Below are 20,625 nucleotides of genomic sequence, written 5' to 3'. Positions count from 1 at the left end.
TCTATTTAATTAATGTACAAAACGTGTTTGTATATAATAATAAATATTGTATCGAACAGCTGCTGTGGTGTCCCGTGAGCGGTTGTGCTGGGTTCCTGCCGCAGGTCGAGGTGTGAGGGAACGCTCGGCCCTGGGGGTGCCCCTGCCCCCTCCTGGGGTGCCAGCGGCCCCCCCTTCCTCCTCGGAGGGGCGGGGGCAGGGGAGAGGGGGCCACACACACCTCCCCGTCCCGGCGAGGGGCTCGGCAGGGCCGCGGGGAGGGAAGGTCGTGGGTCGTGCCCTCGCCCCGCTGCCCTCCCGGCGGGGGCTGAGAACGGGCCGGGGCCGCCCCCCTCGCGCCGTCTGCCCGAGGAAGACTCCGTTGGTGGTTTGGGGGTCTCTGGGATCAGCCCGGCTCTGCTGCCCGGGAGCCGCTTCGCCTGCCGGGAGTCTCGGCCTCCTCCTCCTCCTCCTCCTCAGGGCTGGGGGGGCGGCGTGTGCCTGCGGAGGAGGGAGGGGGAGGGTTACCTTGGCCCCCAGCTCTGGAAGCGAAAGCGCAGACTTTATTTTTCCTCCATCAGCTTTATTTACACGGTTTAAAACCAGCGCTGCTGCCGGGGCCTCGCCCCCACCCGCTGCCTCCCCCGGAACCAACCCCCCTCCCCTAAGGCTGCACCTTGAGCCCCCGGTGCCAGGGGGAGGGTAGCGAGGAAGAGGGGGCAGCCCCAGGACACCCCCCGCCCCGTCCCGCCGCGGAGCAGCCCGACCCGGGGTGGTTTTGGGGTGAGCGCTGCCCCCCGCCTCGTGTCACCTCTCGTCCCGGGGCGCCGGCGGCGTCCGGCCACTCTTCGTGGTGCCCAGCGCGGCCACCAGCTCGCTCTTCCTCAGCAGGGCCAGGCGCAGCTGGTCCCGCATCTCCTGGATCTTCTCCTCCAGCTCCCGCAGCTCGCTCTCACCGGCCGCCCTGTCCGGGGGCCGCAGCGCCCGCCCGTTCCTGGGGGGCCCCGGGGACCCCTTGCCCTCGGGGGGGGCTTTGTCCAGCTGGAAGCGCACCCGGCGTGGCTCCTTCCGCAGGGTGCCCCAGGGCTGCCCCGCCCGGAGGTCGCAGCTTTTTGGGGAGGGGGAGAAGGGTTGAGCAGGGAGCTGGGAGGCCCCTCCATGTCCCCCCGGGATGGTGGGAAGGAGGAGGAGGAGGATGGGAGCGGGGCAGGCGCCCAGCCCTGGCCCTACCTCTGCTCCAAGCTCAGCCTCTGGCTTTTCTGCTCCTCCGTGCCCGTGTTCAGAGCCCGGTGGATTTTCTGCGGGGAACAAGGGAAGAGTGAGATGGGGGTGAGGGTCCTGGGGTTATAGGGGGGGAGTGACAGTGCTGGGGTTAAGTGGGGGGGTGACAGGCCTGGGGTTAAGTGGGGGGTGACGGTGCAGGGCTGGGGGAGGGCAGCGGTTGTGTGAGGGAAGCGGGAGCAGGGGCATGGCGAGGGGGGGGTCACTCGGGCGCTGGGTGAGCCCCTTCCCCACCTGGCTCGTGTGCAGCCAGTAGTTGAATTTCTTCTTGCGCTTGATGCGGGGCAGGACGAGGCGGTAGAAGACGTGTTCGCCCAGCGAGGTGAGCAGGGAGCCGCTGAGCCCGATGCAGAGCAGCACGAAGAGCCCCGAGAAGTGGTAGATGCCCATCTGCAGGGTCTGCGGGGAGGGGGGCGGTGTTGGTTGGGCCGGGGGGGGTGTCAGACCCCCCCTGAGCCCAGGGCCCGGCCGCCCGCACCTCCGTGACGGCAAAGACGCGCTTGCCGCAGGGCACCATCTTGTACCACTTGTCATGCAGGAGGTCGATGAACCCGGCCGACTTGTAGCGGCTGATGAACTCGGAGATGTTGGAGGTCAGCGGCGAGTTCTGGGGGAGGCCGATGCCGTAGCCTGGCCCAGCGGGGGGGTGGGGGGGAGAGAGCGGCAGCGCTGGGGTGAAGAGGGAGCGCAGAGCCCCCAGCACCCACCTCGGAGTGGGCACCCGCCTCCCCCCACACAGCCCCAGCCCAGCCAGAGCACACGCGTGTGTACGCGCGCACACACACACACACGCAGCCCCCCCCCCCCCGCCGTGGCCCCCCCAAACCTTCAATGGCGAAGGGTTTGCCCACGGTGAGCAGTTTGCAGTCGGAGTCGATGGAGACCTCGTAGTCCAGCAGCGACTTGTCCATGATGAAGGCGTTGAGCTTGGGGGGCTCTGTCCTGCACCAGCACAGGGGGACCCTCAGGGACGGGGCTGCCCCCCCCTTCCCTGGGGTCCCCCCAACCTGACACCCCTCCCTGGGGTTGTGGTGGGGGGAAACGTGTGTGCGTGCGGGGTGGGGGTGCCCAGGCTGCAGGGAAGGGGCAATGTCTGCCCCGGGAGGGGTAAAGGAGGGGACCCCCCCCCTCACTTGAGCATGGTGACGCCGGCGGGGGTGGTGGGGACGTTGTAGCGCCGCATGTACTCGTGCATCTCGGGGAAGCTCTTCTGGATGTACTCCTCGGCGCTGCTCTCCCACACTGTGCCGAAGCGGAAGCCCTGCGAGGGGTGATGCAGCTGGAAGGAGGCACCAGAGCATCAGAACCCCCCGCCCAGGCGGGAACAGCCCCCGGCCCCCCCGGAACACGGCCCCAAGCCCTGAGCACGCACAGCCCTGGGCGGGGGGGGTGAGGGGGGGGTCTGGGCAGCCCGGGGAGATGCAGCAGCTCTTGCAGGGTGTCTGGCAAAGAGCCGCCCGCCAAGGGCAGCCTCAGCGTGACCCCAGCCCGCTTCTCCCCCACCCTGGGGCTGGGGACAGGATTAAACACCAGGGTGGGGGGTCACAAAGCTTCTGGGGGGGCTGGGAAGAGCCTCGGGAGGGGCTGCACTGCAGGAGCGGGACTGGGGAGACCCTCCACGCTCGGACACTCTCCTACCTTCGGGTCGTGGATGCCCGAGAGCTCCTCAAAGGTCTTGTCCCCCACCATGACGGCCGCGAGGTTGGCCGTGTAGCTGGAGAGCACCAGGAGGCAGAAGATGGCCCAGAGGTTCATGAGGAAGCGGCCAGTGCAGCACTTGGGCGTCTTGCTGGACACGGTGCGCCCAAAGAGGATGGCATAGCAGAGGTTGAGGGCTGAGGAGTAGGAGAAGATCTTCATGCGGTTGCGGCCGTGGGGGGTCATGCCGTAGGGGCTCTTCCACTCGTACAGGGTGAGGAAGAGTGCCGTCATGTGCAGGGCCACGAAGACGCCCACCCACATGGTCCAGTGCAAAGGCCACATGAAGGCCCCGATGGGCGACGCCGTGTCCTTAGTCCTCACCAGGATGCCCAGGCTGGTGGAGAAGAAGGGGCTGGTGAAGTCGATGACTTTGCTACGCGCCGAGTTGATGCTGAAGGAGGTGACGGCCATGTGGGCCGTGCCGCTGAGCAAGTCCCCCACCAGCCCCGTCCAGCGCCCGTTCTTCCAGGCCCCGTATTTCCCATCGCCCACGATGTAGAGCTCGAAGTCGAAGGGCACGTCCTCGGCCAGCTTCTCCAGCAGGTCGATGCAGTACCCGTAGCAGCACTTCTTGTACGCCCGCGGCACCGAGCCGTTGTCAGCACCGAGCTCCTCAAAGAGGGCGTCCAGCACGGCCGAGTCGTTGGTGCCAGGGTCCAGGCAGAGCTGCCCGGCCGGGCAGCTCCCGTCCTCATCCACCTCCCTGGTGAAGACGAAGGGGTGCTCCACCAGCGTCACCACCCGCAGCCTCGCACGGGCCCCCCCGGCCCCCTCACCGGGGCTCTTGCGCCGGCGGTGGCTCTGCCACGCTCCCTCCTCCAGCTCCAGCTTGCCGTGCCGCCAGGTCCCCACCGTCACCCAGGTGGGGTCCCCCCGCGAGTCCCGCTGCAGGCTCCAGACGCGGTACCGCTGCTCCGGGCGCACCAGCGCCGCGTTCTCCATGCGCACGGGCCCCGTCCGGCCGTGGAAGGACGTGTTGGCCAGGAACCTGGCGGGAGGGGAAGGTGTCACAGCTCCGGTGTCACCAGGAGGAGCGAGGGGCCGAGGGACGGGGCTTGGGGCCGGGAGCAGGACGTGCCCGATGGGCACCGACGGGCAGGGAGGAGCAGCAGGATCCGGCCCCACTGCCCTGCAGCTCGCTGTGCCGGCAGGGCCGAGTGTTATTAATATTTATAGAGCAACCGTGCTCGGGCAGCGTCAGGGAGATGTGAAGTGACACGTCACCCCCCGTGCAGGCGGCACAAATCGTGTCACAGGGAGCGGTGGCTGATCGCACCCTGCGCCCCGAGCCCCGGGTTCCCCCAGCTCTGCCCTCACCCCATCCCGGGGCTGGGGCACAGCCCCCCCATACGATGGAGCTGGGGTGGGGAAAGGGGCACCCACAGCACCTCCCTTACCGGGAGAGGAAGAGCCCCGAGGACTCGCCGCCCGCCCGGTGCCTGTCGTTGCAGTTCACCAGCGTCTGCAGCTGGGCCAGGTCGGGGCGCGCGCGGGCGGCGCTGGCGATGGCCCGGGACACCAACTCCACCGCGTCCTCGATGAAGAGCTCCAGCGGCGGCCGGTTGACCTCCCCGTAGGCCAACAGCCCCAGGGGCAGCCCCTCGGTCTGCAGCTCGCCGGCGCTGAGCGGGGAGCCCAGCATCCAGTGGAACTCCTGCGGCAGCAGCCCCAGCTCCTCGGCCGCCCCGAAGACGAGGCGAGCGCGCCGCAGGTCGCAGCCGAGCACCAGCACGGGGCTGGAGAGGGCCCTGAAGCGCTCCCTGTGCTGCCGGAGGGAGCGGGTGGCCCTGGGCTCGTCCAGGTAGCCGAGGTCCAGGACGGCGCGGAGGAAGAGCTGGGAGCGGCGGGCCCAGAGGCCGAGGAAGCCGGAGACGTCCCAGGGGCGGCAGAGCACCAGGCTGGTCTCCTGCCAGTCGTTGGCTCGCAGGACGCTCACCAGCACGTCCACCAGCGTCTCCAGCGAGCTCTGTCGGTCCATGTGGAAGTGGAAAGGGCTCTGCCGACACAGAGGGGTTGTGGCTGTGCCCCTGCCCCGCTCCTGCCCGTGGGACCAGCCCAGAGGCAGCACCAGACGTGGTCCCTCCCACCCTGGAGCCACCCCGCGCTCCCTGCCCGGTCCCTGCCCTGTCCCAGCCTGGGTAGATGGTTCCCCCCGCTCGGTGCTGGCCCTGCACCCACCCATGAGCCAGAGGGTCGCCCAGGGGCCAGAGGAAGAGCCCAGGGAGGAGACCCCCCCGTGGGACCCCCGGCTGGGCGGGCACGAGGGTTCATCAGCACCGGGCAGCGGTTGGGCGCCCCCTGCCCTCACGCACGGGGGGAAGGCGCTGCCCCAGCCCCCGCAGCCGGCACGACGTGACAACCTGCGGGTGTCCGGCACCTGCCCGGGGTCAGCGCACACACGGAGGGGCCCAAATGCGACCGAGGGAAGGGACAGGGACAAATTCAGCCCCAGGGATACAGGGCTGGGACAGGTCTCGGCTTGGCAGGGTTTGGGCTGTGAAACCTGGCACCGGTGCGTACAGACGCCGCTCCCGGGGCAGCGGGGCTGAACCGGGCGGCACAGGGGACCGCGGGGATCCAGCGCCAGGGAACGTCCCCGGAGCCCTTCCCGGGCCAGATCGGGGTCGGGACTAGGGCTGGGGGGGCGCGGGGCTACCGGAGGAGCCAGGGAAGTTGCCTTGGAGTGGGAGCTGGGATGGGGCTGGGATAGAGCTGGGCAGGGGCCAGGAGAGAGATGAGATGGGGCTGGGATGGAGCCAGAATAGAGCTGGGATGGAGGATGGGATAGAGCCAGGATGGGGCTGGAATAGGGGCCAGGAGGGGGCTGGGATGGAGCTGCGATGGGGCCGGGATAGAGCCAGGATGAGGCCAGGATGGGGCCCGGGACGAGGCTGGGATAGACCCAGGATGCGGGTCAGGACAGAGCCGGGATGGAGGTGGGAATGGGGTGGGATGGAGCCGGGATGCAGCAAGGATGAGGGGCTGGGATAGAGCCGGGATTGGAGCCGGAGTCGGGATCGGGATAGGAGCCAGGACTGAGCTGGGAGCGGGACCCGCGGGATAGAGTCGGGATGAGGCTCGGGACAGGAGTCGGGATGGAGCCGGGAGGGGAAGCGGGAGGGGGGACCCGCGGGAGAGGAGCCGGGATGGAGCCGGGATGGAGCCGGGATGCAGCAAGGATGAGGCGCTGGGATAGAGCCGGGATTAGAGCCGGGGTGGGGGGCGGGATGGAGCCGGGGCCCGAGCGGGAGCGGGTCCCCCCGGTGCGGGTCCTACCTGCGCTCGGAAGGGCAGCGGCCCGCGGCCGTCGAGGAGGCTGACGACGGGGATCTGGAGGGCGGCGGCGAGGAAATCGAGCTGGAGCAGCTCCCGGCGGGAGCGGGGCAGCGCCAGGACGGCGGCCGCGCCGCGCCCCCCCAGCGCCCCGCAGAGCCACCGCGCCAGCGAGCGGGGGTCCCGCACCGCCGGGGCGCCCGCCACCACCTCCAGGCTGAGGTTGTGGGGCAGCGCCGGCCCCCCGGGCCCCCCCCCGGGGCTCCCCCCGGTGCCGGTGCCGGTGCCCGCGGCTCTCAGCAGCGCGGCGCGGAGCCGGGCGCGGCCGGGCGGCAGCAGCGCTCCGAGGCGCACGGCGGGGCCGGGGCGGGCCGGGACGCGGCAGGGCTGCGGGTGCCCCCCCGCCGCCCCCAGCGCCGCCGCCAGCAGCCAGAGCGCCCGCAGCCCCGCCATGGGCCCCGCCGCCGGCCCCGCCACCGGCCCCGCCGCTCTGCGCCCCGCCGGGGCGGGCCGGGGGCGGGGGCGGCTCCGGGCGGGCGGGGCGGCAGCGCCCACCGGGACCGGCCCCCGCCCGGCTCCGCAGCCCGCGTGTGCGGGCAGGGACGGGCAGGGACCCGCCGCGCTCCCCGCGGGCAGCGCCCGCCCCGTCCCCGAGCCGAGCGGGAGGGTCCGGGGCGGCCCCCGCACCCCCGGCCCCGGTGGGTCGCGGCGGACACGGGCCCGCGCCGCGCCGGGCACGCCCGCAGCACCCCCCTCCCTCCCCGCATCCCCCCCAGCCGCGGGAGGGCTGCGACCGTGGGGTCCCCCGGGAGGGAACACGAGGGGCCCCGGCACAGGAACTCCCGCGGTTCCCGGGGGGGCCCGGCTGCCTTTAGACCACCGGGACCTCCCTCCTCCTCCTCTTCCTCCTCCGGCCGGGTCCCGCCACCCCCCGGGCTGGGAAAAGGCTCCCGGGGTGGTCGCTGAGTCGGACTCGGCGCTGTAAATTTCCGCCGCCCCCCCCCCCCCCCGGTAAAGGCCACGACCGGATCCCCCCATCCCTCCGCAGAGATGCGGCCTCAAAATGGGGGTCCCGGGGCCGCGGGGCCCGTCCCGCTGCGTGGGGAGGGGGCGAAGGCCTCGCGCTGCCGCCGCAGGAGGGACGGGGTGGGGGGGGGGGGGGTCACCCTCCTCATCTGCACCAGGGAGCTGAGGCCCGGCCCGGCCCGGGGGCTCCTCGCTCCCCTCCCGGGAGCGCAAACAGCGGCTGCCAGGGAGGTGAAGAGCCTCTGCTAAATTAATAAGAAAAATAAAGCGAGTAATGGAGCCAAATACCAGCTGGCAAAAAGTATCGATCACCAGAGAAATGTAATGAGTCAGAGCTAATGAATTCCCCCTGCGGAGAGGGGCCCGGAGGGGGGAGGCCGTCAGAGCAAACCCTGCCAGGCCGCGGGTCGGGGGGTGCTGGTCCCCCCCCCCGGCGCAGGATCCTGAGCGCGGGGCCCCGGGCAGCCCCTTCCCCTGGGCACAAACGCGGAGCAGCACCCACGGCCCCACGCAGGAGCTGGGAGGGGGGACAACAGGCTCTTGGGATGAAATAGCCCCCCCAAAACTCGGGGTGCTCCCTCTGGGTCTGCCCAAGGACAGCGCCCCGACACGAACCCCGCTGGGGGAACTGGGAGACGGCATGGGACAACTGGGAGGGCAGGCTCGGGGCTGGGCCCTGGCGGGGGGCCCTCGGGGCTCTCCCTGGGGTGGGACACGCTCCCGGCGCAGCCCCCGGCTCGGGCCGCCGCTCCCCGTGTCCCTGCGGAGCGGCAGCGTCAGGAGCAGCCGCTCATTAAGCTAAAAGCTTTCTCTGGGGCGCTGGCAGGAGCGGGGGCTGCGCCGCGCTGGCGTTACTGAAGGGCACTTCACAGCAACTGCGCTCGCTGCGGGGGGTGGGGGTGCAGGGGGGCGCAGGGGACCCCCTCCAGCCCTGGGGAGACCCGCGGGGAATCGCCGTCCTGCGCCCGGCAGCGCTGGGGGGACGCGGTGGTGGGTTACCGAGGTCTGGGGGTACCGGCGGGGAGGTAAGGAAAACCCTCAGGCATCTTTCACTATAAAAAACAAATCTTTTATGTAAAAAATAAACCTAAACAAAACCCACAACCCCCGCTGCCATGCTTGTGACAATACAAAAGGCCGATTCCCCAGAACACCATGAAAACTAAGTAGCTGGATCCAAATATATATAAATTGTCAACTTACGAGACTGGAAATAGCACCTTGCTGGCCCCCCCACCCCTCCCTGAAGGAGTCAGCCCTGCACCCCAAAACCACCACCTGCCCTCTGAGCCCAGGGACACCCCCACACCCCCCCAGCCCCCTGCCCACCAGACCAGGAGGATGGATGGGGCAGGGCAGGACTCCCCCCCCAGGCCTGGTACCCCAGCGCCCCCCCGGCCTGTCCCCAGGGAGCACCCCAGGGGCCCCCGGGCACCCCCAGGAGCTGCTCAGCCCCCGCTGTCACCCCGCAGCGGGATCCCGGCCGTGAGGGGTCCGGCGGCATGGAGCAGCGTTCCCCAGGGCGGGGTGGGCGGGAGGGGTCTCCAAAATCCAATCTCAAACCGGTATTAAGAGAAAAACCACTTCTCTGTCTGCACTGCAGGGTCAAGTAACGAAAAGAAACAAAAGAAGGGCCAGGGGAGGAGACGGGGAAAGAGCAGGAGCTGCGTCCTGAACCCCCCCCCGGGAGCCGGCGCCGCTCCCCCCGCAGCCGGTCGCTCCGCGTCCGCCCCCGCCGGCGCCGAATCGGGGTGAAAACGGTCCCTGTGTTGTCCCGCAGGCAGCAGCCCCGCGGCCCCGCGCGGCTCAGTCCCGCGGCAGCGGGTGGACGCTCCGGCGCGTGCCGGGGGCTGGCGAGGCCGCGAGCCGGGCGCTGGCGCCCGCGTGTGCCCGAGGACGGGCTGGGTCTTCCCCAGGAGCTGGGCAGGGAGAGGCAGAGGGGCGGGAGGGCAGGGGGGCGCCTCTTCATTTGGCTGGTTTGGTGATGATGCGAGCGGAGAAGTCGAAGAGGTTCTTGTTGATTTTCCGGAGGGTGCTCACCTCCTCCTCCAGCTCGCTCACCTGGATCGTCAGATGCTCCTGGTCCCCCACCAGGTTCTGCGACAGAAAAAACACACAGAGAAGCGTCAGGCACCCGGGTCTCGGCGCTGGCTCCCCCCAACAGCAGCAAATCCCAAACCCTTTCATCCTCTCCCTCCTCCACCTCGCACACAGACCGCGGTCCCTCCTACCGACACCAGCAGCAAATTCCAGGGCTGGTTCCTCCGTCCCCAGCTCGCGCAGGGCCCTCCGAGAACCCCCCAGGGGGCCGCACCAGAAGGACGCGATGGCCCCGTCTCGGAGCAGCTCTCACCTTTTCCCGCGTCGAGTACATCTGCGCGTACATCTTCTCGGCCTTCTCCAGGTAGCTCTCCCCAGAGTCCTGCGGGACCGGACACGAGGGGTGGGTACGGGAGACGCGGGCCCCTGGAAACCCCCCAGCCCCGCGGGACAAAGCAGAACCCGAGGGGACTCCAGCGGGGCAGGGCTGAGCCTGCGGCACCGGCAGAGCCTGGTTGGAGCTGCTGAGAGCAGGGGAAGAGCCTGTCTGCTCCCTGCCTGCTCCCTGCCTGCTCCCCTGCCTGCTCCCGTCTGCTCCCCTGTCTGCTCCCTGCCTGTTCCCCTGTCTGCTCCCCTGTCTGCTCCCTGCCTGCTCCCCTGTCTGCTCCCTGCCGCTCCCCTGCCTGCTCCCCTGCCTGCTCCCCTGCCTGCTCCCCTGCCTGCTCCCCCCACCATCAGTTAACTGGGCAATTCCACCGCTTTAAAAAACGGCGCTGGGGGAAGTTCAGCAGCGCGGGGGAAGATCAGAGCAGCGGTGGAGCAGCACAACCAGTCGCTGCTGCTGCTCTGGCTGGAGGAGAAATTTTGCCCCCTGTGGCCCAGACCCCCCCTCCGCCCTCTGTCCCCCCTCCCCAGCAACCCCCTCGCCCCGGTACCTGCTGGTGGAGCCCGAGGCGCAGCGTCACTCCCTCGCTGCCCTGCTCGTCGTTGCTCTCGGTGCCGTGGAGGTGTTTGCTGAATTTGGGGAGAGGCACGCTGGGCTTCCCGTCCGGGTTGAACATGTTGGCCGGGGCCAGCACGATGAAGGCGTTTGTAACCGGACCTGGGATGGGACCGGAGGAGGGGACGGGTCGGACTTGCCCCCACCGCGGGTTTGCCTCTCGCCTGGCAGCTCGGGCAGCCCCGGAACAGAGCGTTCGACCCGCGGCGCAGGCAGCTGCCAGGCTCTTGCCTTCCTGCCCAGCACCGGGGAGGGGGCAGAGCCCCTCTCCCCGTCCTTGGCAGCGGGGCCGCAGCTCCGCAGCCCGGGCAGAACCAGCCACCCCTCAGCGGAACCGTCCATCACCCGCTCCCGCTTGGCAGAGCTAACGAGCGCTTTAATTACTGCATTTACCCACACAGGCTGCTGCTTTCTGTCAGCAGCCCCCTCCGCCCCCCCCCTTCTGAACTCGTGCTCACTGGCAAACTCCCACCGCTGTCCCCCACACCCCAAACCTCTCCCCGTCAGACACAGCGACCCCCCAGCCCCCCGAAGCCCCCCGCCCTGCCTGCAGCCCACCCCCAGCAGCCAGCGGGCTCGTGCGGGAGCAGCGCGGCTCGGTCGCTGTTAATAAATCCCCGACCATCCATCTTCCCCCGTCCGAACTCGACAGCGCGAAGGGAAAGGTTAAAAGGATCCAGATGCACCTGAGCAGAGGCAGCGCCCGCCCAGCGCCCCGCCAAGGGCGCGGGGAAAGGTGCAGGATGAGGGAGGGAGCCCGGGGGGGCCCGGAGCTGCCTGGAGCTTTCATCTCTGCAGAGAGGCCGGACAAACGCAGCTCCGACGCCGACGAGGGCTCCCTCGCCATCATCCCCCCTCCAGCCAGAGCAGAGCCTGCTCAGAGCCCGACCCTGGCGGGGTCTGAGGCTGGATCCCACCAGCAAACCGAAGGCTCCGCCGAACGCTCGGCCCAGACGCTGCTCTGCCGCCAGCCCCAGCCCGGCCCCGAAGCTGCTCTCACCAAGCCTTTGCTTTACTCTTGCTCCCTCCCTAAAGACAAGACGTTTGCTGCTTCCAAAAGTATCCATTAGCGAGATTACTGCCGCCGGTTCACCGGGAATTCGAGGACAATTTGAAAGGGAGGGACAAGAGAGGCCAAGAGGAGGAAATCTCAGGAAGGAGCCCACAGATCCCCAGACCTGGTCACATCCAGGCACAGGCCCCCGGCCGCTCGCGGGCCCCGGCGCAGACACACGTCCCGTCCAAGCCCATCTTGTCACGATGGCTCAGGGGTGACACCCTGCCAGTGTGGGCAGAGGGACTGGACTCAACTGGGGGAGAATCAACAATCCGGGTTCCAGCACTGGCCATGGCCGGCAGGATGGACGGGCTGGAGCGTCCCCGGGGTGGCCTCGACCGAACGAGCCCTCGGGGATGGTCTGTGCCACACGGCGTAGGGACAGAGTTCACGTGACAGGAGGGAACCGGGGCCTCGAGGGGTTTTGGGGCAGCACCAGCAAGGGAACGGGGGGGCGTTGGCTCACAGCCTCATCCCGGAGGTCTCCCGCTTCCCCTCGGAGCGGTGCCGCCACGCTGGGTGACCGGGAGCAGCCCTGCCTTGCCCAGACGGTCCCAGCTCACTACCTGGGAGCAGCAGCCCAATTTCTCTGCCCCGCCTCATCGAGGACGAGCAAACCTTGCTGGAGAAGCCCCCTGCAGCTCTCCTGCCGGCACAGCCATGCTCCTCTCGAGCCCCGAGCCCCGCTCCAACCCCTCCGATCTATTTGCAGCACCATCATGGGGGGAGGGCAGCGGTTTCTGCCCGGCCGCCAGCGAGCAGAAGGGCCTTGCTCTCCCGAGAGCACCAGGCCAGAGGTTGGTGTCACCTCTGCCTCGGGAGGGGAAAGGCTCAGGGGACGCGCCGGAGGGGTGAGCGGGGCGGCCGCGGGGACTGACCTTGCTGGGAGGCTCATGGCACGGCTCGGAGAGGCCAAGGGGAGATGGGGACCCGCTGGAAACCGGCGCTGCCGGGAAATCACTGCCCCGCTAGGACGGGGCGGCAGATGCTGCCCCAGAGAGGGGACACGGGGACAGGGGACGCAGGGAGGCTGCGGGAGCCCGCGGTCTCTGCAGGGACCCCCCACCTACCGCGGCGGGTGGGCTCCCCTGCATGGCAGCTCCCTCCCCACTGCCGTGCTGGGATGAAGCACCGGGCAGCAGCGGGGTGTCCCGGTGCCAGGGCTGCCGGGGAAGCCAAATCCCAGCCCGCAGGAAGCAGCGAGCCAGCGGAGGCTGCAGAGAGCACCCACAGCTCACGGCCCCAGCACCCAGCGGCACTGGCAGCCTGTTCCTGCGCCCCAGGGGGAGAACTTGTACCCACCCGGGCCCCCCTGCAGCCTCGAGGAAGGTTTTGGTGCCGGCTCACAGTGAAAGCTCAGCCCCCCCCTTCTCTGCTGACTCACACAGCTCAGGTTTTGTCTGCTCTCACCCTTCTAATGCTGGCGGAGCAAGGCCAGGCGGGTGCTGCAGTAGGTCCCCTTGGCAGCACAAGGGAAGGAGGAAAGGGTCCGCAGGCAGCCGCTCCCGAGGAGCCGCTCGCCCACCTCTGTCCAGGAGCAGCTTCACAGAGGAACAGGGTCTGACTTCCCCCACCATCACCTCCGGGGAGGGTTTAGGCAGCGCCCAGGGAGCGACGCTGCCAGCAAGAGCGGTGTGAGATGGGAGACCACCACAGTCAGGGCAGAAATCTGCTGCCAGCAACAGCTCAAATGCAACAGGAGGGTTAAACCGTCCACTCTGAGGCACCTACTGCTGGGCTGAGCCCGCAGAGGTTTGTGTGGTTCGCGGGAGCTGCCAGGCTGAAACCCCGGACGACTGCTGATACGGGATTCACCTCAGGCCCAGTGAGCTCACGGGCGCCCGGCGCTGGGTCACAGTCAGTCTCCTCTCCAGACACATCCTCCCTCCCACGGCCTCCCCGGGCACTGGGGTGCGTGTGGGGCAACCGCTGCCTTTGGAAAACAAGGAGGAAGATCCTGGATGTCCTCAGTGACAGGGTGAGATCTATGACTCACTCCCTGACAGCGCACAGGGCGGTTGTTAACAGACACGGGCAAGGTCAGAACATTTCTCCAGACAGCTGCGGCGGCCCTCTAAGGCCTCTGCCCCTCCTGGGGGCGTGAAGCAGCAGCAGAGAAATGCCTGAAGTGCCCAGGGCAGCGTCAGAGCAGCAGAAGGGAGACAGCAGCGGCGCTGGCAGCGGAGGAGGAAAGGATCCCCGAGATAAGGACGTGTCTACCTTTGTGATTCATCGTCTTCAGGCACTGCTTGCTCTGGATGTCCCACAGCCGGACGGTTTCGTCGTGCGAGCCGGAGAGCAGCAGGCTGCCGTCTGTGGAGACCGACAGACACGTCACCTGGTTCCTGGAACGAGGAAGAGGAGGTTTAAACCCAGGATGACCCCAGGAGTGCCCGAAACCGGTGTGGGGGGCAGACGGGGGCAACGAAGCGTTCGGCAGGTGTGTCTGGTCCCTCACCTGTGCCCTTTGAAGACCTTCCCGTTCTCCCGCTCTGTCTGGAAGGTCCGGTCTCTCTGCACCGGCTGCGGAAATAAGGAAAGAAGGGGGAGAGCGGTTTAAACTCAGGAAGACTGAAGCCAGCGGGTTCATCGCTGTGTCTGGAGGGCGCAGAGGAGATGCAGGGGACCCCAGACCCCCCACGCCCCGGCAGGCAGGGAGGTGACGGGGCTCAGGGTGCAGCAGGGAGCGGGTCTGCGGCCCCACACGCTCACCCAGGCACAGAGGTCGACCTGGAAGATGGAGCCGTCCATCCCGCCGCAGAACATGTGATACTCGGAGAGGTCGAGCGTCACGGCCATGATCCCCACGTCAAAGAGGACGGAAAGCAGGAGCTCCCCAGAGGAGACTTCCCAAAGCTGGAGGGAGAGGGTACAGGACAATTGGGGGCTTAAATGTTAATGGCAGAACCCAGGATCAGCCTCTCTGTGACCATGAGACAAGTTTCCCAGGCAGCTCCAGAAGGGCCCGTAACCCCCTGTGGTGCCTGTCCTGACCCCCCCTCCGGGACAGACCCTTCCCTGCAGGGCAGGAACAGGCCGCAGGCTCCAAAAGAAAAGGACGTCAGCGAGGGGGATCAGAGGAGCCGACCCCAACATTCCCCGGGAGAGGAGGGACTGCAAAGCACGCAGAGGCCCAGCCCGAGGGCAGGTGCTGAGAAACTGCTGGTGTTTGGAGAGGCAAAGCCCATTAGGTCTGGCAGCTCTGAGTCATCACAGAGACAGCCAAGAAATTCAGCTACTGCAACCCTCACCCGGGCTTTGCTGCGGCTCAGCAGAAACTCTGCTTTAACCCTGCAGGGCCCACGCACCTCGGACTCCTGCTCGGAGGGAGGGAGGGAGCCGAGCCTTACCTTGGCCGTCTGGTCAAGGGAGGCAGTGGCAGCTCGTGCCAAGGGCCCCCCAAAGCCACAGCACAAGTCCGTGATGGGGAGGCTGTGTCGGGACCACACGTGCCGAGGGTCGGGGATCTGGGAGGGCTCTGCCTGCAGCACGCTGGAGGGGAGAGCAGAGACACGGGTTGGCACGAGCAACGCTGGGGATGCCGGAGCGAGGCGGCTGTGAGGAGAGCTGGCCCAGGCTCTGCTTCCCCCGGCACGGCTCTGCTGGCCGAGAGCCCCGGGTGGGACACAGCGGCCACCAGTGGCCCCAGCACATGTGATACCGGGGCCGAGGGTCTCTCCTGAGCTCCCCCCACAGAGGGGACAGAGACCTCAGCTGCCCTTAGCAGGGAACAGACAGAATCCGCTCCATGTCAAGAGGGGAAAAGAAGTCGGAGCCCTGTGCCACAGCTTGGGAAAGGCCGGTGAGACACCGGGAAAACCCCCCCGGCAGGGAGGACGGGAGCAGCCGAGCAGCCGCCCGAGGAGGACACGGGCTGTCACCAGCAGCTTCGCGAACGGCTCAGACACGCGGGCTTAGCTAGAGCTGGTTCTGCCGGGAAGCGGTGGCTGATCTCTCGTCCGAATCTTCCTCGCCCAGACGCTCCCCATCCCCCGTACAAACGGGTTGAGGCCTCCCCGTGGGCAGCGTTACCTGTAAAGGTTCCACACCAGGGCCAGGCAGTCCTTCGCCCCCGACAGAAAGTGGCTGCTGTCGTCGGTAAAGCAGAGGCACGTGAGGTCCTGGTAGTGTCGGTTCAGGATGGCCAGGAGGTTCCCGTTGGAGACCTGCGGCGAGGGGAGGGGTGGCAGAACGTTAAGGAAGGAGCACTGAGGTGCCCCGGAACACCACAGCATCCTGCCCTCAACGGCGGTGGGTGCAGCAGCACCGGCAGCTCCAGCCCCAGCCAGGCTGTGCCAGGCGCGAGCGGAGCCGCGGAGCGAAGAGGGAGGGTTGTGTCGACCAGGCGAGCACGTCTGCACCTCCCTGATGGCAATGGGCACCATCAGGGTGCACCTGGTATCACCACATACGCTTAGGACCAAAGGTAAATACAGCAGAAGAGAGTTTAAAGAGGTCCTGCCCACGTTAACTCTGGAACCTAGCGATGCCAGTGCTGTTTCTCTAGTCAAGACGCAAGCGTGCAGTAAAGATTTCCTGTTTACTGTTGATGTCACTTTGACGGCTTCTTCCAACCTCCCATATCTGATGAGATGGCCGCGGGGGTTACGAAAGCTGCAGGAGGCTGCGTGGCACCCCAGGGGTTGCTGCACTTCAGCACGGCTGCGTGATCTTGGGCAACGGAGGCTTTAGGGTGGACAAGGGGTTCCCCAAACCTGGAGCTTTTCTCATTAAAAGGCAACAGTGCAGATGGGGAGGAACCGAGGAGGCAGCGAGGGAGCCCCGTATAAAAGAGCGGAACCAACTCCCTCTCATCGTCCAAATTACACCCAAAACCAAACTGCAGTTCGACGGGGAACCGGCGGTTCAGAGAAGGCACAAAACTGGGGCTCTGGGGCCCCCCTCCAGCTCTCGGACGGTTCCCAAGCTGTTCCCTCGGCCAGGACGGGGCCGGCACCCGCTGCAGGCGGAGGCGCGGAAGCGTTGGCGAGGCGAGGGGGGCGGGGGGCAGCAGGAGGGGGCACCCGCTGCGGGAGAGGCAGAGCAGGGCCCAGCTCAGAGCACCCGGGCGAGGAACTCCCGCTCCCCGCAGCCGCAGCCCCGCATTCCTTCCAAGGGCTTTTTTTCCCCCAACGCTGCCACAAGCGCATTTTTAAAAGAAAAATCTGATGAATTAAGATAGAGCCGCCCACGTAACAATGCTCCGAAACCTCCCCCGGGCCAGAGAGCTCTCTGGGTTAGACGTCTCGGTGTTTAATCCTGGGGCCCGGAACCAGCGTGTTCTTTTATTTGCTTGGTGAAGTGCTTAGAACGCAGCGTAATCCCCATGTAAATACGCCGCTAATTAAGAACAGGCAGATGAGCAGAGCGCAGCAGCCCCTGCAGATCCCAGCTCACAAGTCACACACAAACCTCAGGCTCAAACATGGGGGAAGCGCTAAAGGAAAACTAGATCCTGTGTTTCTGCTCCGAGGGAGCAACACCTGACCCGAGGCACCTGTAGCAGCTTGGAAAGAGAAGGAAAGAACAGGCCTAAGCCTCACCCAGCACCTCCCACCGCCACTTCTCCCCCGCTGCACTTTGGCGAGCTGCCCCTCGCTCTGCACCCCCACAAAGGCCCCCCAGGACCCACGGCAGCCCCCGAGCAGCCAGCCCCAGCCCCTCGGGGCAACGTGGAGCCCAGACGGCTGTAACGTACGTGGCCCAGCAACGCTTTTGCCCCGCTGTGGAGCCCAGATAATGCAGATTTACTGACTCCGGACGGGACAGGGGCACTCGCTAACGCTCCAGGAATCTCTGCCCCCCTCCCCGTGCCAGCCGGCAGCCCCTCACCTCCCACAGGTAGATGCTCTCAGCAACCCCCGCCAGGATGTAGAGCCCGTTGGGAGAAGCTGTCAGGCAGGTCACCGGCCCAGGGCATATGATCTTCTGCTGGAGCTGGTCCTGGGGGCAGAAAGAACAGAGAGGCCGTTCAGTCCAGGCTGGAGTACAGGAGGGAGAGAGAAACAAGACCCTGGTTCAGCTGAGACCCAGCAACTTGCTGCAGGAGGGCACCGAGAGGCACGGGATCGGGACGCAGTTATGCTCCACAACTGGGGAACCCCGGAGATTCAGCACAAAACAGGCTCAGAAGATTGCAGCAAAATAACATCGATAAAAAAATAAATAAAAAAAAAATGATGCAAGCTCACAGCCTGGGAGAACAAGCAGGAGGTCCGAGAGCAGCTCCTCGCACCTTGGGGGAACTGGAAAAAACAGACCCCGAGCCGTGGCCCTGAAACCCAGAGGCAGCTGCTGCTGCTCCCTGCAGCCTCGCGGAGGGGGACAGCGGGGAACGGAGAGACGAGGGCTCTTTGCTGCTGTCCCACCGTTTAAGCACACGCGGCTGCAGGCAGCAGGAGGAGGACGGGGTATGACTGTGCAGGGACGGGGGAGGTTTGCCCGGCTGCGGTTTGGTTTCCTTTTTGGCTGGAGCAGGTCGAGGCGAGGGGAGGCTTCAGGCGAGGCGGGCCCGGGCGCAGGGTGCCCACATCCCCCCGGGGTCTCCCTCGACGGGGACGGTCACGTTACTGGGCAGCCCTGTGAGCTGTGATGCTCCTTCCCAGCCTCGGGAAGGGGAGCAGTGGGGGGAGCACGGCCCAGAGAGGAGCCGGACAGCCGATCCCTCCTGCAGAAAACACCTCTCCTGGCGATTCCTGTGCGATTGGCCGGGACCCCGGGGAGGCAGCCGGGCTTTACGGGATCCATGACCCGGTGGGGGAGGGGGGCAAGGCGGGGAGGGGGCTGCAGGCAGGTCCGCCCAGAGATGGGGGGGCTCAGGGGCATCACTGGTGGGGGGGTCACTGTGGAGAGAGAGATGTCGGGCATCTGCCCGTGGTGAGGGGGGTCGTTATGGAGGGAGGGGGGGCCTGGGGGTCTGACCATGGAGGTGGGGGGGTCTCTGCGGAGAGAGGGGCCGTGGTGGGGTCTGGCCATAGGGGCGGGGGGGTCTCTATGGAGAGAGGGGCCCTCACCACAGAGACGGGGGGTCTCCAGGGACGGGGCGCCCCGGCGCATCCCCACAGGGTCGGGGGGTCCCTCCGCGGGGCCCGGGGGTGCTCCCCGAGCCGAGGCCTCCCGGGCCCGCCCGCCGCGCCGGTACCTTCCTCTGGAGCTCCCAGACGTTGATGTAGCTCTTGCCGAGCTGAGCCCCCAGCAGGTGCTCGCCGCCCAGCAGCGCCAGCCCCCGCGGCCCGCTGTTGCCGCCGCGGTAGCCGGGCAGGGCGGAGCCGGAGTGCAGCTCCCAGACGGAGCAGTTGCAGAGCGGCCCGGCGGCGTCCGACACCAGCGCCACCTCCATGGGCGCCGCCATCTTCGCGGTCCGCCAGGGCCAGAGAGAGCGCGGCGGCCGCCTAGAGCGCCGCCCTCCCCCCGCCCGGCGCTGGCCAATCAGGAGCGGCGCCGCGCGCCTGCGCGGGGCGGGGCTGCGCACGCGACAGGAAGCGCAGCAGGGCCCGGGCGGGGCAGGGGGGCCTCGGGGCTGCCTGAGAGCGTCGCACAGGCGGCGCCTGGACAGCCCGGGGACACCCCGCGGGGACCCCACAGGGACCCCACGGCCCTACGGACACCGATAGGGACCCAACGGTCCTGTGGGTCTGTGGGCACCCATAGGGACCCCATGGCACCCCCCAGTCCTGCAGCACCCCCCAGACACCCCCCAGCCCTGTAGTGACCCCGTGGACACCCCCCAGCCCTATGGGCGCCCCACGGCCACCCCCCAGCTCTAGAGGCACTGGGTGGGCCCCCCTGGGCACCCCCGGCACACAAACCCCAGACAACACAACTTTTTTTTTTTTTTTTTTTTAATATTTCATCAACTTTACAGGGTTACAATTGTCTTAAATATTCTGAAGTTTAAATACAATCTGTATAATAATGTTATTATAAAATGTAAACTTTCAGTGTTTTTATTTTATTTTATCTTTTTTTTTAATAATCAAAAGTTTCAATACCTGAATGTTTGCAAAACTGAAATATTTCACCGGGGCCTGGGTGCGCCCGAGGCCGCCGCTCTCAGAGGTAGAATGTGGTTTTTATTCTTTTTCTTTTTTTTGTCTTTTGTGGTTTTTTTTCTTTTTCATTTTTTACCTGAGTTAAGATATGCACGCTGGGTAAATGCGTCTGCAGCTGTGGCCATTCCTTTTTTCTTTCCAAACCCCAGAGAAACTGATTTAGGCTTTTTTTTTTTTTTTTTTTAAATCGATATGCAAAAAGAAAAATAAAGTGGAAGGTAATACGCTCTCAAAAAAAAAAAAAAAAGAGGGGGAGGGAAGAGGAAGAAGGGGGGGAAATAAAAATAATTAAAAAAAAACCAACCAACCCAAAACAGTGACTGTACAAATGCAAAAACTCACTAAGAAAATCTAACGCCCACCCTGGGCACGAGAAACCCCCCCCGGGATTTCTCCTTGCAGGGAGCTGGGCTGGATCCTAACAGCAGCAGGAGCCGGACGGAGCCCCCCCGGACCCCCCCAGGGATGGGGTCCACGGAGCCACCAAGGGGCATTTCCAGCTCTGGAGAGGGGGGAAAAAAGGCTGAAAAAAAAAAAAAGAAAAAAGAAAAAAGGCTGGAAAAACCCCAAATCCCCTGAGATCGCCACTTCCCCAAGCAAAAAAAAAAAAAAGGAGGGGGTCCCAGCAGCACAGGAGCCCCCCCCCAGCACCTGGGGAAGGGGGGAAAAACCCTGTGCTCGAGGTCGAAACCTGAGGAATTGAGATACCGAGTTGGGGGGGGGTGGGGGGGTTTCGGTATCGGGTCGCGATTGTGTCTCACGCAGATGTGGGCGAACGGTTTGGGGGTGGGGGGGGGTGCAAAAAAAAAGTCTAAAAAATTGCAAAAAAACCCCCAAAACCTGGCCAGCTGGAGAGATAACGATGTTTAAAATAAATCCTTGGGGCTGCGGGATGCTCCGGAGGGCCCCCCCGAGCACCCCCTCCCCGATACGAGCTCCTGCACCCCGTTACTAAATTGGATATTTTATGCCGGTCCCCCTCTAGACCCCCCCAAAACATCGCCCGGACCCCGCTCTCACCAAACTGCTTCTTTTTGGAGGTAAATCTGCCCAAATTGGCTTTGCACAGTAGTATTATGGGGGGGGTCAGCCCGGCTCCCGGCCCCGCTCCCCCCCCAGGTAAAAGCCTGGGCTGCCGCCGCCGTGTGGTGTCGGGGCCCTCGCTGGGGGGGGTTCGGCGGGGGGGGGCAACGGCTTCTGGCTCGATTTTCTCTGCT

At 66.4% G+C, this 20,625-nt stretch overlaps 2 protein-coding genes across 3 annotated transcripts; both read right to left on the bottom strand.

The window, feature by feature from the left end:
• Positions 1-424: 424 nt before the first annotated feature.
• On the bottom strand, positions 425-6,687 carry GRIN3B (glutamate ionotropic receptor NMDA type subunit 3B). Its single transcript, XM_074808684.1, has 10 exons — positions 6,238-6,687; positions 4,359-4,957; positions 2,899-3,949; positions 2,394-2,539; positions 2,087-2,202; positions 1,739-1,890; positions 1,495-1,659; positions 1,210-1,277; positions 791-1,087; positions 425-480 (listed from the first exon to the last, which is right to left on the bottom strand). The coding sequence occupies exons 1-10, from the start codon at positions 6,685-6,687 to the stop codon at positions 456-458; spliced, it is 3,069 nt and encodes a 1,022-aa protein (XP_074664785.1). The 3' UTR covers positions 425-455.
• Positions 6,688-9,035: 2,348 nt separating this feature from the next.
• WDR18 (WD repeat domain 18) lies at positions 9,036-18,716 on the bottom strand. 2 transcript variants are annotated; one of them, XM_074808794.1, is made up of 10 exons: positions 18,499-18,716; positions 17,190-17,300; positions 15,390-15,523; positions 14,708-14,849; positions 14,070-14,213; positions 13,816-13,880; positions 13,578-13,702; positions 10,236-10,402; positions 9,614-9,682; positions 9,036-9,357 (listed from the first exon to the last, which is right to left on the bottom strand). In XM_074808794.1, exons 1-10 carry the CDS (start codon positions 18,706-18,708, stop codon positions 9,226-9,228), a joined length of 1,299 nt encoding a protein of 432 aa, XP_074664895.1. In that variant the 5' UTR covers positions 18,709-18,716; the 3' UTR covers positions 9,036-9,225. The 2 variants fall into 2 exon arrangements, with proteins under 2 accessions (XP_074664895.1, XP_074664897.1); XM_074808796.1 differs by lacking the exons at positions 9,036-9,357; positions 9,614-9,682; positions 10,236-10,402 and adding an exon at positions 11,373-13,290.
• Positions 18,717-20,625: the final 1,909 nt, after the last annotated feature.

The sequence above is a fragment of the Strix aluco genome, chromosome 29 (genome assembly GCF_031877795.1).
Source record: "Strix aluco isolate bStrAlu1 chromosome 29, bStrAlu1.hap1, whole genome shotgun sequence".
Lineage (NCBI taxonomy): Eukaryota > Metazoa > Chordata > Aves > Strigiformes > Strigidae > Strix > Strix aluco.
The sequence above is the reverse complement of the archived record's forward strand: the minus strand, read 5'-3'. Positions and strand labels throughout refer to the sequence as shown.